General features: G+C 50.8%; 1 protein-coding gene across 3 annotated transcripts in view; it reads right to left on the minus strand.

The window, feature by feature from the left end:
* Positions 1-4,358: 4,358 nt before the first annotated feature.
* The window catches only part of DNHD1 (dynein heavy chain domain 1), a 445,323-nt gene continuing 434,252 nt past the window's right edge, over positions 4,359-15,429 (minus strand). For all 3 annotated transcript variants that reach the window (XM_068266455.1, XM_068266454.1, XM_068266453.1), the window contains exons 43-44: positions 13,272-14,230; positions 4,359-5,061 (exon numbers count right to left, since the gene is read on the minus strand). In XM_068266455.1, the coding sequence (XP_068122556.1) occupies positions 4,717-5,061; positions 13,272-14,230 (1,304 nt within the window). In that variant the 3' untranslated portion in view covers positions 4,359-4,716. The remainder of the gene's footprint in view (positions 5,062-13,271; positions 14,231-15,429) is intronic.

Consider the following 15,429-nt stretch of genomic DNA (forward strand, 5'->3'; position numbering starts at 1 on the left):
GTCAGACCAGCAGCATACCACCACAGCAGTGCAAGTGTACAGGCTGCAGATAATGTGAGGGGGAGGAGTCAGTCCAGCAGCATACCACCGCAGCAGTGTATGTGTACAGGCTGCAGATAATGTGAAGGGGGAGGTGTCAGACCAGCAGTATACCACCACAGCAGTGTATGTGTACAGACTGCAGATAATGTGAGGGGGTGGAGGTGTCAGACCAGCAGGATACCACCACAGCAGTGTATGTGTACAGGCTGCAGATAATGTGAGGGGAGGTGTCAGACCAGCAGCATACCACCACAGCAGTGCAAGTGTACAGGCTGCAGATAATGTGAGGGGGAGGAGTCAGTCCAGCAGCATACCACCGCAGCAGTGTATGTGTACAGGCTGCAGATAATGTGAAGGGGGAGGTGTCAGACCAGCAGTATACCACCACAGCAGTGCAAGTGTACAGGCTGCAGATAATGTGAGGGGGAGGAGTCAGTCCAGCAGCATACCACCACAGCAGTGTATGTGTACAGACTGCAGATAATGTGAGGGGGTGGAGGTGTCAGACCAGCAGGATACCACCACAGCAGTGTATGTGTACAGGCTGCAGATAATGTGAGGGGAGGTGTCAGACCAGCAGCATACCACCACAGCAGTGCAAGTGTACAGGCTGCAGATAATGTGAGGGGGAGGAGTCAGTCCAGCAGCATACCACCACAGCAGTGTATGTGTACAGGCTGCAGATAATGTGAGGGGAGGTGTCAGACCAGCAGGATACCACCACAGCAGTGTATGTGTACAGGCTGCAGATAATGTGAGGGGGAGGTGTCAGACCAGCAGGATACCACCACATTAGTGTATGTGTACAGACTGCAGATAATGTGAAGGGGGAGGTGTCAGACCAGCAGCATACCACCACAGCAGTGTATGTGTACAGGCTGCAGATAATGTGAGGGGAGGTGTCAGACCAGCAGGATACCACCACAGCAGTGTATGTGTACAGGCTGCAGACAATGTGAGGGGGAGGAGTCAGACCAGCAGCATACCACCACAGCAGTGCAAGTGTACAGGCTGCAGATAATGTGAAGGGGGAGGTGTCAGACCAGCAGCATACCACCACAGCAGTGTATGTGTACAGACTGCAGATAATGTGAAGGGGGAGGTGTCAGACCAGCAGGATACCACCACAGTAGTATATGTGTACAGGCTGCAGATAATGTGAGGGGGAGGTGTCAGACCAGCAGGATACCACCACAGCAGTGTATGTGTACACGCTGCAGATAATGTGAAGGGGGAGGTGTCAGACCAGCAGGATACCACCACAGCAGTGTATGTGTACAGGCTGCAGACAATGTGAGGGGGAGGTGTCAGACCAGCAGGATACCACCACAGCAGTGTATGTGTACAGGCTGCAGACAATGTGAGGGGGAGGTGTCAGACCAGCAGGATACCACCACAGCAGTGTATGTGTACAGACTGCAGATAATGTGAAGGGGGAGGTGTCAGACCAGCAGGATACCACCACATCAGTGTATGTGTACAGACTGCAGATAATGTGAAGGGGGAGGTGTCAGACCAGCAGGATACCACCACAGTAGTGTATGTGTACAGGCTGCAGATAATGTGAGGGGAGGTGTCAGACCAGCAGGATACCACCACAGCAGTGTATGTGTACAGGCTGCAGATAATGTGAGGGGGAGGAGTCAGACCAGCAGGATACCACCACAGCAGTGTATGTGTACAGGCTGCAGATAATGTGAGGGGGAGGAGTCAGACCAGCAGGATACCACCACAGCAGTGTATGTGTACAGGCTGCAGATAATGTGAGGGGGAGGTGTCAGACCAGCAGGATACCACCACAGTAGTGTATGTGTACAGGCTGCAGATAATGTGAGGGGGAGGTGTCAGACCAGCAGCATACCACCACAGCAGTGTATGTGTACAGGCTGCAGATGTGAGGGGGAGGTGTCAGACCAGCAGCATACCACCACAGCAGTGTATGTGTACAGGCTGCAGACAATGTGAGGGGGAGGTGTCAGACCAGCAGGATACCACCACAGCAGTGTATGTGTACAGGCTGCAGACAATGTGAGGGGGAGGTGTCAGACCAGCAGGATACCACCACAGCAGTGTATGTGTACAGGCTGCAGACAATGTGAGGGGGAGGTGTCAGACCAGCAGGATACCACCACAGCAGTGTATGTGTACAGGCTGCAGATAATGTGAGGGGGTGGAGGTGTCAGACCAGCAGCATACCACCACAGCAGTGTATGTGTACAGACTGCAGATAATGTGAAGGGGGAGGTGTCAGACCAGCAGGATACCACCACAGCAGTGTATGTGTACAGGCTGCAGATAATGTGAGGGGGAGGTGTCAGACCAGCAGCATACCACCACAGCAGTGTATGTGTACAGACTGCAGATAATGTGAAGGGGGAGGTGTCAGACCAGCAGGATACCACCACAGTAATGTATGTGTACAGGCTGCAGATAATGTGAGGGGGAGGTGTCAGACCAGCAGCATACCACCACATCAGTGTATGTGTACAGACTGCAGATAATGTGAAGGGGGAGGTGTCAGACCAGCAGGATACCACCACAGTAGTGTATGTGTACAGGCTGCAGATAATGTGAGGGGAGGTGTCAGACCAGCAGGATACCACCACAGCAGTGTATGTGTACAGGCTGCAGATAATGTGAGGGGGAGGTGTCAGACCAGCAGGATACCACCACAGTAGTGTATGTGTACAGGCTGCAGATAATGTGAGGGGGAGGTGTCAGACCAGCAGCATACCACCACAGCAGTGTATGTGTACAGGCTGCAGATAATGTGAGGGGAGGTGTCAGACCAGCAGGATACCACCACAGCAGTGTATGTGTACAGACTGCAGATAATGTGAAGGGGGAGGTGTCAGACCAGCAGCATACCACCACATCAGTGTATGTGTACAGACTGCAGATAATGTGAAGGGGGAGGTGTCAGACCAGCAGGATACCACCACAGCAGTGTATGTGTACAGGCTGCAGATAATGTGAGGGGAGGTGTCAGACCAGCAGGATACCACCACAGCAGTGTATGTGTACAGGCTGCAGACAATGTGAGGGGGAGGTGTCAGACCAGCAGGATACCACCACAGCAGTGTATGTGTACAGGCTGCAGACAATGTGAGGGGGAGGTGTCAGACCAGCAGGATACCACCACAGCAGTGTATGTGTACAGGCTGCAGATGTGAGGGGGAGGAGTCAGACCAGCAGCATACCACCACAGCAGTGCATGTGTACAGGCTGCAGATAATGTGAGGGGGAGGTGTCAGACCAGCAGGATACCACCACAGCAGTGTATGTGTACAGGCTGCAGATAATGTGAGGGGGAAAGTGTCAGACCAGCAGCATACCACCACAGCAGTGTATGTGTACAGGCTGCAGATAATGTGAAGGGGGAGGAGTCAGACCAGCAGCATACTACCACAGCAGTGTATGTGTACAGGCTGCAGATAATGTGAGGGGGAGGTGTCAGACCAGCAGGATACCACCACAGCAGTGTATGTGTACAGGCTGCAGATAATGTGAGGGGGTGGAGGTGTCAGACCAGCAGGATACCACCACAGCAGTGTATGTGTACAGGCTGTAGATAATGTGAGGGGGAGGAGTCAGACCAGCAGGATACCACCACAGCAGTGTATGTGTACAGGCTGCAGATAATGTGAGGGGGTGGAGGTGTCAGACCAGCAGGATACCACCACAGCAGTGTATGTGTACAGGCTGCAGATAATGTGAGGGGGAGGTGTCAGACCAGCAGGATACCACCACAGCAGTGTATGTGTACAGGCTGCAGATAATGTGAGGGGGAGGTGTCAGACCAGCAGGATACCACCACAGCAGTGTATGTGTACAGGCTGCAGATGTGAAGGGGGAGGTGTCAGACCAGCAGGATACCACCACAGTAGTGTATGTGTACAGGCTGCAGATAATGTGAGGGGGAGGTGTCAGACCAGCAGCATACCACCACAGCAGTGTATGTGTACAGGCTGCAGATAATGTGAGGGGGAGGTGTCAGACCAGCAGGATACCACCACAGCAGTGCATGTGTACAGGCTGCAGATAATGTGAAGGGGAGGTGTCAGACCAGCAGGATACCACCACAGCAGTGCATGTGTACAGGCTGCAGATAATGCCAGCATCCTGCAAGAGTGTGAGGGGGAGGTGTCAGACCAGCAGGATACCACCACAGCAGTGTATGTGTACAGGCTGCAGATGTGAAGGGGGAGGTGTCAGACCAGCAGGATACCACCACAGTAGTGTATGTGTACAGGCTGCAGATAATGTAATCAGGCTGCAAATTAGGGCAGCATTACCACTGAATTATTAGACCGAAATCATTTTTGTGCCTATTTATTTACTTAATTATGCTATTCATCATCTTCTGGCTCTTATTCTGCTGTCGATCTTAGTAAGTGGGTGGAGTGGAAGAGGTGTCAGAGCTCTGTGTAATTGCTGGTGGGTGGAGTCTCTCACAGAGGAGGCGTCAGAGCCCTGTGTAATCACTGGTGGGTGGAGTCTCATGAAGGAGGCATCAGAAGTCTGTGTAATCGCTGGTGGGTGGAGTCTCACAGAGGAGGCGTCAGAGCCCTTTGTAATCGATGATGGTTGGAGTCTCTCATGGAGAAGGCGTCAGAGCCCTGTGTAATCACTGGTGGAGGGAGCTCAGACGCAGGTATACCACAATATGTGATGTCACAGCAGGCAGAGGGCATGCACCCTGCGCAGTCGCCACACGCTGGGAGAGATGCTGCTAGGGAGGGGTATATACAGTATAGGACTCTGCTGGTGCTGGGACTGGCCCTCAGGGGCCTGATGGGGATACACTGGACACAGATAATATGGTCCACAGGTAGAGGGACTCATCCCTCTCTCTCGATCTTGCACAGCTGTCACCTGAACCAATGGCAGCGCACAGAGCTTTGGGGACAGAGTCTCCTGCAGGGTACCCAGCCTGGTGTCCCACAGAGCGTTCTGCAAATATACCCCACACAGTGCAATTCCCGCACCGTCCACCTGAGGTGCTCTTCTGTCCAACACCTGCCAATCAAAGGGAGAGAGAACAAGAGATCACAATTCAGTAATATTCCACCAAACCAAGCACTATAAGTCCCACCCACTTCCTGTCATGTGTGCTGATACAAATCCTGCCCATTACCAACATGTGGGCTGGTGCAAGCTTCATTGCAATACTATCATATGTTGCTTGAGCCGCCTCCCTCCCAACCCAAATATCCAACGACCGTAACCCCCCCCCCCCAACCCAAATATCCACCAACCATAACCCCCCCCCCCCCCCCCAACCCAAATATCCAACAACCGTAATCTCCCAAACCCAAGTACCCAACAACTTTAACCCCCCCCCCCCCCACCCAAATATCCAACAACTGCAATCTCCCAAACACAAGTGCCCAACAACTGTTACCCCCTCCACCCACACAAATATCCAACAACCATAATCTCCCAAACCCAAGTACCCAACAACTGCAACCCCCCCAACCCAAATAACAAACAACCGTAATCTCCCAAACCCAAGTACCCAACAACTGCAACCCCCCCAACCCAAATAACAAACAACCGTAATCTCCCAAACCCAAGTACCCAACAACTGTAACCTCCCCCAACCCAAATATCCAACAACCGTAATCTCTCAAACCCAAGTATCCAACAACTGTACCCCCCCCCCCCAACCCAAATATCCAAAAACCATAATCTCCCAAACCCTAGTATCCAACAACCATAACCCCCCCCCCCCCCCAACCCAAATATCCAACAACCATATTACACCTCAACCCAAGTATCCAACAACCATAACCCGCAACCCAAGTAAGTTTTTACCACAGAAAATAGAGTGGGATCCAACAGTGATGTCACAGGAAGCACATCACAACGATCTGGCAGCAGTAAACTGTGCACAGAAGCTTCAAAAGATCGCGGATGGGACAACCTGAGCTACTGGCCGGAGCTCAGAGTACCGGAATTCCCAACCAAGGATCCACCACAGAGGGGAACAGCCCACCAGATCATGTAAGTGCTGGCAGCAAGGTGCCCAGCATCTATGTGTGCCCACATATGTGGCCACAGCCTACTCAACACAGACCACGACTATCGGCACACCTCTGGACAAGTGGCTGATCTAGAGTGCAGACACCAGAAGGCTCCCACAAAGCAATACTTATTGTTCCTCTGTACACTTCTCATTTTTCACTTTAGCATGGTGTCAGAAAGCCCATGTATGCTGGTGAGTGAGGGGATTACTGGGAAAGGCACTAATAAGGCTCTGGTAGAATCTATACCATTGACCTGCCTGGCTTTAGCTTGCGAGCAACCTGCGATAATACAATCAGCACTTATACCAATCTCTGGGCACATACTCTGCTTTATAATACTGTTAGATGTTATTTTATTCTCTGCTTCCGGACAATAATACCGTTGCATATATGTTTAGCTAACACTATCTCAGCATTCGCCTACATTTCATGCAATCCTGTACAAGTTGTTGTATGTTATTTGTACAATCATTTAAAACAGACCAAAACTCAGAATGTCCTCTGCTCTAAAAGATACACAACCGAATAATAACATGTCTTTGTTACAGCTGATACAAATCCTAAAATAAATATGCAGTGTGTCTTCTTCCTGCTTTCACAGAAGCAGACGTATTGTTTACAGCCTGTGCTTTCAGATGTGCTTATCTGCCATGACAGTCATGTGACACAGGGAGAGATCAGATTACAATTTGTGATTAGACACAAAAAAGTTCAGGTCCACTTTAACCTAAAAAACCCCAATGCTATTTCTACAATGTAATTAGTAACAAACTGCTCTACCATGACCACCCTACCCCGAGCAACCAATCCTAACCCTACACACTGCTCTACCATGACCACCCTACCCCGAGCAACCAATCCTAACCCTACACACTGCTCTACCATGACCACCCTACCCCGAGCAACCAATCCTAACCCTACACACTGCTCTACCATGACCACCCTACCCCGAGCAACCAATCCTAACCCTACACACTGCTCTACCATGACCACCCTACCCCGAGCAACCAATCCTAACCCTACACACTGCTCTACCATGACCACCCTACCCCAAGTAACCAATCCTAACCCTACCCTCTGCTCTACCATGACCACCCTACCCCGAGCAAGCAATCCTAACCCTACACACTGCTCTACCATGACCACCCTACCCCGAGCAACCAATCCTAACCCTACACACTGCTCTACCATCACCACCCTACCCCGAGCAACCAATCCTAACCCTACACACTGCTCTACCATGACCACCCTACCCCGAGCAACCAATCCTAACCCTACACACTGCTCTACCATGACCACCCTACCCCGAGCAACCAATCCTAACCCTACACACTGCTCTACCATGACCACCCTACCCCGAGCAACCAATCCTAACCCTACACACTGCTCTACCATGACCACCCTACCCCGAGCAACCAATCCTAACCCTACACACTGCTCTACCATGACCACCCTACCCTGAGCAACCAATCCTAACCCTACCCACTGCTCTACCATGACCACCCTACCCCGAGCAACCAATCCTAACCCTACACACTGCTCTACCATGACCACCCTACCCTGAGCAACCAATCCTAACCCTACCCACTGCTCTACCATGACCACCCTACCCTGAGCAACCAATCCTAACCCTACAAACTGCTCTACCATGACCACCCTACCCCGAGCAACCAATCCTAACCCTACAAACTGCTCTACCATGACCACCCTACCCCGAGCAACCAATCCTAACCCTACACACTGCTCTACCATGACCACCCTACCCCGAGCAACCAATCCTAACCCTACACACTGCTCTACCATGACCACCCTACCCCGAGCAACCAATCTTATCCCTACACACTGCTCTACCATGACCACCCTACCCCGAGCAACCAATCTTAACCCTACCCACTGCTCTACCATGACCACCCTACCCTGAGCAACCAATCCTAACCCTACACACTGCTCTACCATGACCACCCTACCCCGAGCAACCAATCCTAACCCTACACACTGCTCTACCATGACCACCCTACCCCGAGCAAACCAATCTTATCCCTACACACTGCTCTACCATGACCACCCTACCCCGAGCAACCAATCCTAACCCTACCCACTGCTCTACCATGACCACCCTACCCTTAGCAACCAATCCTAACCCTACACACTGCTCTACCATGACCACCCTACCCCGAGCAACCAATCTTATCCCTACACACTGCTCTACCATGACCACCCTACCCCGAGCAACCAATCCTAACCCTACACACTGCTCTACCATGACCACCCTACCCCGAGCAACCAATCCTAACCCTACACACTGCTCTACCATCACCACCCTACCCCGAGCAACCAATCCTAACCCTACACACTGCTCTACCATCACCACCCTACCCCGAGCAACCAATCTTATCCCTACACACTGCTCTACCATGACCACTCTAACCCGAGCAACCAATCCTCACCCTACCCTCTGCTCTACCATGACCACCCTACCCCGAGCAACCAATCCTAACCCTACCCACTGCTCTACCATGACCACCCTACCCCGAGAAACCAATCCTAACCCTACACACTGCTCTACCATGACCACCCTACCCCGAGTAACCAATCCTAACCCTACACACTGCTCTACCATGACCACCCTACCCCGAGCAACCAATCCTAACCCTACACACTGCTCTACCACGACCACCCTACCCCGAGCAACCAATCTTATCCCTACACACTGCTCTACCATGACCACCCTACCCCGAGCAACCAATCCTAACCCTACCCACTGCTCTACCATGACCACCCTACCCTGAGCAACCAATCCTAACCCTACACACTGCTCTACCATGACCACCCTACCCCGAGCAACCAATCTTATCCCTACACACTGCTCTACCATGACCACCCTACCCCGAGCAACCAATCCTAACCCTACCCACTGCTCTACCATGACCACTCTAACCCGAGCAACCAATCCTCACCCTACCCTCTGCTCTACCATGACCACCCTACCCCGAGCAACCAATCCTAACCCTACCCACTGCTCTACCATGACCACCCTACCCCGAGCAACCAATCCTAACCCTACACACTGCTCTACCATGACCACCCTACCCCGAGTAACCAATCCTAACCCTACACACTGCTCTACCATGACCACCCTACCCCGAGTAACCAATCCTAACCCTACACACTGCTCTACCATGACCACCCTACCTCAAGTAACCAATCCTAACCCTACACACTGCTCTACCATCACCACCCTACCCGAGCAACCAATCCTATCCCTACACACTGCTCTACCATGACCACCCTACCCCAAGTAACCAATCCTATCCCTACACACTGCTCTACCATGACCACCCTACCCCGAGCAACCAATCCTAACCCTACACACTGCTCTACCATGACCACCCTACCCCAAGTAACCAATCCTAACCCTACCCACTGCTCTACCATGACCACCCTACCCCGCGTAACCAATCCTAACCCTACACACTGCTCTACCATGACCACCCTACCCAGAGCAACCAATCCTGACCCTACCCACTGCTCTACCATGACCACCCTACCCGAGCAACCAATCCTAACCCTACACACTGCTCTACCATGACCACCCTACCCCAAGTAACCAATCCTAACCCTACAAACTGCTCTACCATGACCACCCTACCCCAAGTAACCAATCCTAACCCTACCCACTGCTCTACCATGACCACCCTACCCCGCGTAACCAATCTTAACCCTACACACTGCTCTACCATGACCACCCTACCCCAAGTAACCAATCCTAACCCTACACATTGCTCTACCATGACCACCCTACCCCAAGTAACCAATCCTAACCCTACACACTGCTCTACCATGACCACCCTACCCAGAGCAACCAATCCTGACCCTACCCACTGCTCTACCATGACCACCCTACCCGAGCAACCAATCCTAACCCTACACACTGCTCTACCATGACCACCCTACCCCAAGTAACCAATCCTAACCCTACAAACTGCTCTACCATGACCACCCTACCCCAAGTAACCAATCCTAACCCTACCCACTGCTCTACCATGACCACCCTACCCCGCGTAACCAATCTTAACCCTACACACTGCTCTACCATGACCACCCTACCCCAAGTAACCAATCCTAACCCTACACATTGCTCTACCATGACCACCCTACCCCAAGTAACCAATCCTAACCCTACACACTGCTCTACCATGACCACCCTACCCAGAGCAACCAATCCTGACCCTACCCACTGCTCTACCATGACCACCCTACCCGAGCAACCAATCCTAACCCTACACACTGCTCTACCATGACCACCCTACCCCAAGTAACCAATCCTAACCCTACACATTGCTCTACCATGACCACCCTACCCCAAGTAACCAATCCTAACCCTACACACTGCTCTACCATGACCACCCTACCCGTGTAACCAATCCTAACCCTAAACACTGCTCTACCATCACCATCCTACCCCACGTAACTAATCCTAACCCTACACACTGCTCTACCATCACCACCCTACCCCACGTAACCAATTCTAACCCTACACATGCTCTACTATGACCACCCTACCCCGAGTAACCAATCCTGACCCTACCCACTGCTCTACCATGACCACCCTACCCCGCGTAACCAATCCTATCCCTACACATTGCTCTACCATGACCACCCTACCCCAAGTAACCAATCCTAACCCTACAAACTGCTCTACCATGGCCACCCTGCCCCAAGTAACCAATTCTAACCCTACACACTGCTCTACCATGGCCACCCTGCCCCAAGTAACTAATCCTAACCCTACACACTGCTCTACCATGACCACCCTACCCCGAGCAACCAATCCTAACCCTACACACTGCTCTACCATGACCACCCTACCCCAAGTAACCAATCCTAACCCTACACACTGCTCTACCATGACCACCCTACCCCGAGTAACCAATCCTAACCCTACACACTGCTCTACCATGACCACCCTACCCCGAGTAACCAATCATATCCCTACACTCTGCTCTACCATGACCACCCTACCCCAAGTAACCAATCCTAACCTTACAAACTGCTCTACCATGACCACCCTACCCCAAGTAACCAATCCTAACCTTACACACTGCTCTACCATCACCACCCTACCCCACATAACTAATCCTAACCCTACACACTGCTCTACCATCACCACCCTACCCCACGTAACCAATTCTAACCCTACACACTGCTCTACCATGGCCACCCTACCCCGAGTAACCAATCCTAACCCTACACACTGCTCTACCATGACCACCCTGCCCCAAGTAACCAATCCTAACCCTACACACTGCTCTACCATCACCACCCTACCCGAGCAACCAATCCTATCCCTACACACTGCTCTACCATGACCACCCTACCCCGAGTAACCAATCCTATACCTACACACTGCTCTACCATGACCACCCTACCCCGAGCAACCAATCCTAACCCTACACACTGCTCTACCAAGATTAATACTTCTCCCTGCCCTACCATTACCAGCTTAACCTAAATAAGAAAACCTAATTCTTCAAAATCCATAATATTGTAACCATAACCCAAAAAAACCTGCTCTACCATGACCAACCTAACCTGCATAAACGATCTTAAACCTCAAACTGCTCTTTCATAACTACACAAACCTAGTGTCTCCCCATGTAAATATACTTCCTTCCCCTCCCACCACCTGCGTGTGTAACCGTAGAGGGAGTAGCTCCTGTGCTCCCCCACCAGTGTCTCCCTATGTATATATACTCCCTGTCCCTCCCACCACCCGCGTGTGTAACCATAGAGGGAGGAGTTCCTGTACTCCCCCACCAGTGTTTCCCCATGTACATATACTCCCTGTCCCTCCCACCGCCTGCGTGTGTAGCCATAGAGGGAGGAGTTCCTGTACTCTCACCAGTGTCTCCCCATGTACATATACTCCCTATCCCTCCCACCGCCTGCGTGTGTAGCCATAGAGGGAGGAGTTCCTGTACTCTCACCAGTGTCTGTCCATGTATATATACTCCCTGTCCCTCCCACTGCCTGCGTGTGTAACCATTGTAGGAGGAGTTCCTGTACTCTCACCAGTGTCTCCCCATGTACATATACTTCCTTCCCCTCCCACCACCCGCGTGTGTAACCATAGAGGGAGGAGTTCCTGTACTCCCCCACCAGTGTCTCCCCATGTACATATACTCCCTGTCCCTCCCACCGCCTGCGTGTGTAGCCATAGAGGGAGGAGTTCCTGTACTCTCACCAGTGTCTGCCCATGTATATATACTCCCTGTCCCTCCCACCACCTGCGTGTGTAACCATTGTAGGAGGAGTTCCTGTACTCCCACCAGTGTCTGCCCATGTATATATACTCCCTGTCCCTCCCACCACCTGCGTGTGTAACCATTGTAGGAGGAGTTCCTGTACTCCCACCAGTGTCTGCCCATGTATATATACTCCCTGTCCCTCCCACCACCTGCGTGTGTAACCATAGTAGGAGGAGCTCCTGTACTCCCCGCCAGTGTCTTCCCATGTACATATACTCCCTGTCCCTCCCACCGCCTGTGTGTGTAGCCATAGTAGGAGGAGTTCCTGTACTCTCACCAGTGTCTCCCCATGTACATATACTTCCTTCCCCTCCCACCACCCGCGTGTGTAACCATAGAGGGAGGAGTTCCTGTACTCCCCCACCAGTGTCTCCCCATGTACATATACTCCCTGTCCCTCCCACCGCCTGCGTGTGTAGCCATAGAGGGAGGAGTTCCTGTACTCTCACCAGTGTCTGCCCATGTATATATACTCCCTGTCCCTCCCACCACCTGCGTGTGTAACCATTGTAGGAGGAGTTCCTGTACTCCCACCAGTGTCTGCCCATGTATATATACTCCCTGTCCCTCCCACCACCTGCGTTTGTAACCATTGTAGGAGGAGTTCCTGTACTCTCACCAGTGTCTTCCCATGTACATATGCTCCCTGTCCCTCCCACCACCCGCGTGTGTGTAACCATAGTAGGAGGAGCTCCTGTACTCCCCACCAGTGTCTTTCCATGTACATATACTCCCTGTCCCTCCCACCGCCTGTGTGTGTAGCCATAGTAGGAGGAGTTCCTGTACTCTCACCAGTGTCTCCCCATGTACATATACTCCTTGCCCCTCCCACTACATGTGTGTACACTTCAGTGGTGGGTTTCCTGTGCTCTCAGCATGGTCTCATCCTTACCTGTATGTGTAGTGAATATGCATTAAGCTCCCGGAGATCTTTCAGGGCTTGCTCCATCAGCACGCACTGGAGAAGTCGTGATGGGTGTTGGAAGGCGCTCAGGTTGTAGGTAACATTGTGAGGAGATGGATCAATAATGTAGGTGGAGAAATGTTTCATTCGGGATTGTAGACCTGAGTTCCAGGCCATAAGTGTGCGGTTAGGAGAGTCAGAAGAGTAGACGTTCCACCATGTGGGTACACATCCTTGAGATAATGCTCTCCTTATCGCCTCACAACGTGAGCACTGACAAAGTGACTCTGCGGCTTTTACTTCTTCAGTCACTTTATGGATTAGGCCACTGAGCAGATCCCATTCTTCCAGCAGAAAGCCCAGTATAGGCTGAGGTCTCCAACTTTGTCCATGCATTGAAAAGGTCTTCTCTTTCTTCTCACTTGACCATCTCCCCTTTGCCCTCTCAGTGTTTATGCTCTCCTCCTCCATGTTCTGAGCTGTGTCCGTAGAGTCTCTCTGCTGGTCATGAGAACATTCTTCTTCCTCTTGTAGGCCACACTTGGTGTCCAGACTGTCCATCTCCCTCTGTCTGATGTATAAATTGTCTATCTCTCGCTGTTTAACAGATATTAACTCATCCAACTCCGTCAGTAATGATAGACACAGGCTCAGAGGGTTCTCCCCACTGATGGCTCCTGATGGTGGACTATATGAGGAGCCTGAAGAACATCTTCTAAATCGATCTCCCACATTTCTAGCCAGGCCATCTATCTGCTGTGTGTGACTGGTTGGATGGTTGACTTCTTTGGTCCAGGTGTCTTGTGATGTCAGCAGACCCATGAGCACTTTGTGTCCGCAGGCTTCCATGACGGCACTGTGGAGTCCCTCACTGAGGCCAAGTACAGCCGGACTTCTCTGAGAGGACAATTTCTGCAGCAACCGTAGCATGCTGTTGGTCACAGAACCTGGAATAGCAGAAAATGGGACATCAGATGTGGAAACTGAGGTCATCAGGACCCTTCATGATCAAACTCCATGATATAAATATCTCTCCTTAATATAAAGTCATGGTAGACATTTTAACTTTAATTTTATGTGGAATCCATCTTGTCCACATTGGAAATGTCTGCTGTGTAAGATCGTCAGTAAGCAGGTTGTGATACCCTCATATGTAAAGTGTGCGCACTTGCATATCTTTTGAAGAGTGCTGTAAGGACATTTGAATATCACCCAGCCAGTAATTGGTGTTAAGCTATTGTCATATGCAAACAGCTGGACATTTGGTAGAATAGGAAGCGGTGTAAGCACATAAATAGACTGTCAGATGTGTTGGAGACAGCTGAAACTGTCTGATGTGTTGTTAACCAAAAGAGGATGACATTCCCTTACATATCAATGTGGAAATTGAATAATTGAGCCCAGAGGTACATTTTGTGCTATAAATTGGATGCCCATATAGAATCATTAAGTGTAATTCCCCAGAGGTTGCTACACTCAGGGCCTGAGCCCACTGACGCAGTCATATCCGCTTTTCAGAATCTCTATCATTAATGTGTAAATTAAAAGCAGACACAGCTGTGTTAGTGGGCTCCGACCCTTAGCAAGGATTACCCTGATCCAATCAGCATTGGGTTCTCCTGCACCAGGATTTAGACGTTACGCTGGTAAAGTTTTATTTCTGTTATTCTCCCTTTTCTTTTATAAGCAAATGTCCTTTTGTGTGTCTCTGTAATTTTTACTTTTGTTTTTTTAAATATTTTTGTATATATTCTTTCTGAATTTGTTCCACTTTTGGAATAATACATTTTTATTTAGAGAGAACCTGAACTAAAAATAAAAAGTCAAAATAACCATACACAGGTCATACTTACCTCCCGTGTAGCTACTCCTCAATCTCTTTCTCCTCTCCTGTGTCCTGTTTGTCCCCTGTGATCAGTGGAATTCTCTGTCCTCCATTTTAAAAATGGCCATTACCCCATAACAGCTTCCTGGTCAGCACACTGTTACACTGTAATATCACCCGCTTGAGCCATAGGGAAACATGGACATTACCTTGCACATTCAGCTGTAACTGCCAGCTGCTGATATATAACTGAAAGCAACTGGTATATTTCAGTTCTGACAAAATATTGTCAGAACTGGAAGGGATCACTGTAAGAAGAAA

The sequence above is a fragment of the Hyperolius riggenbachi genome, chromosome 2 (genome assembly GCF_040937935.1).
Source record: "Hyperolius riggenbachi isolate aHypRig1 chromosome 2, aHypRig1.pri, whole genome shotgun sequence".
Lineage (NCBI taxonomy): Eukaryota > Metazoa > Chordata > Amphibia > Anura > Hyperoliidae > Hyperolius > Hyperolius riggenbachi.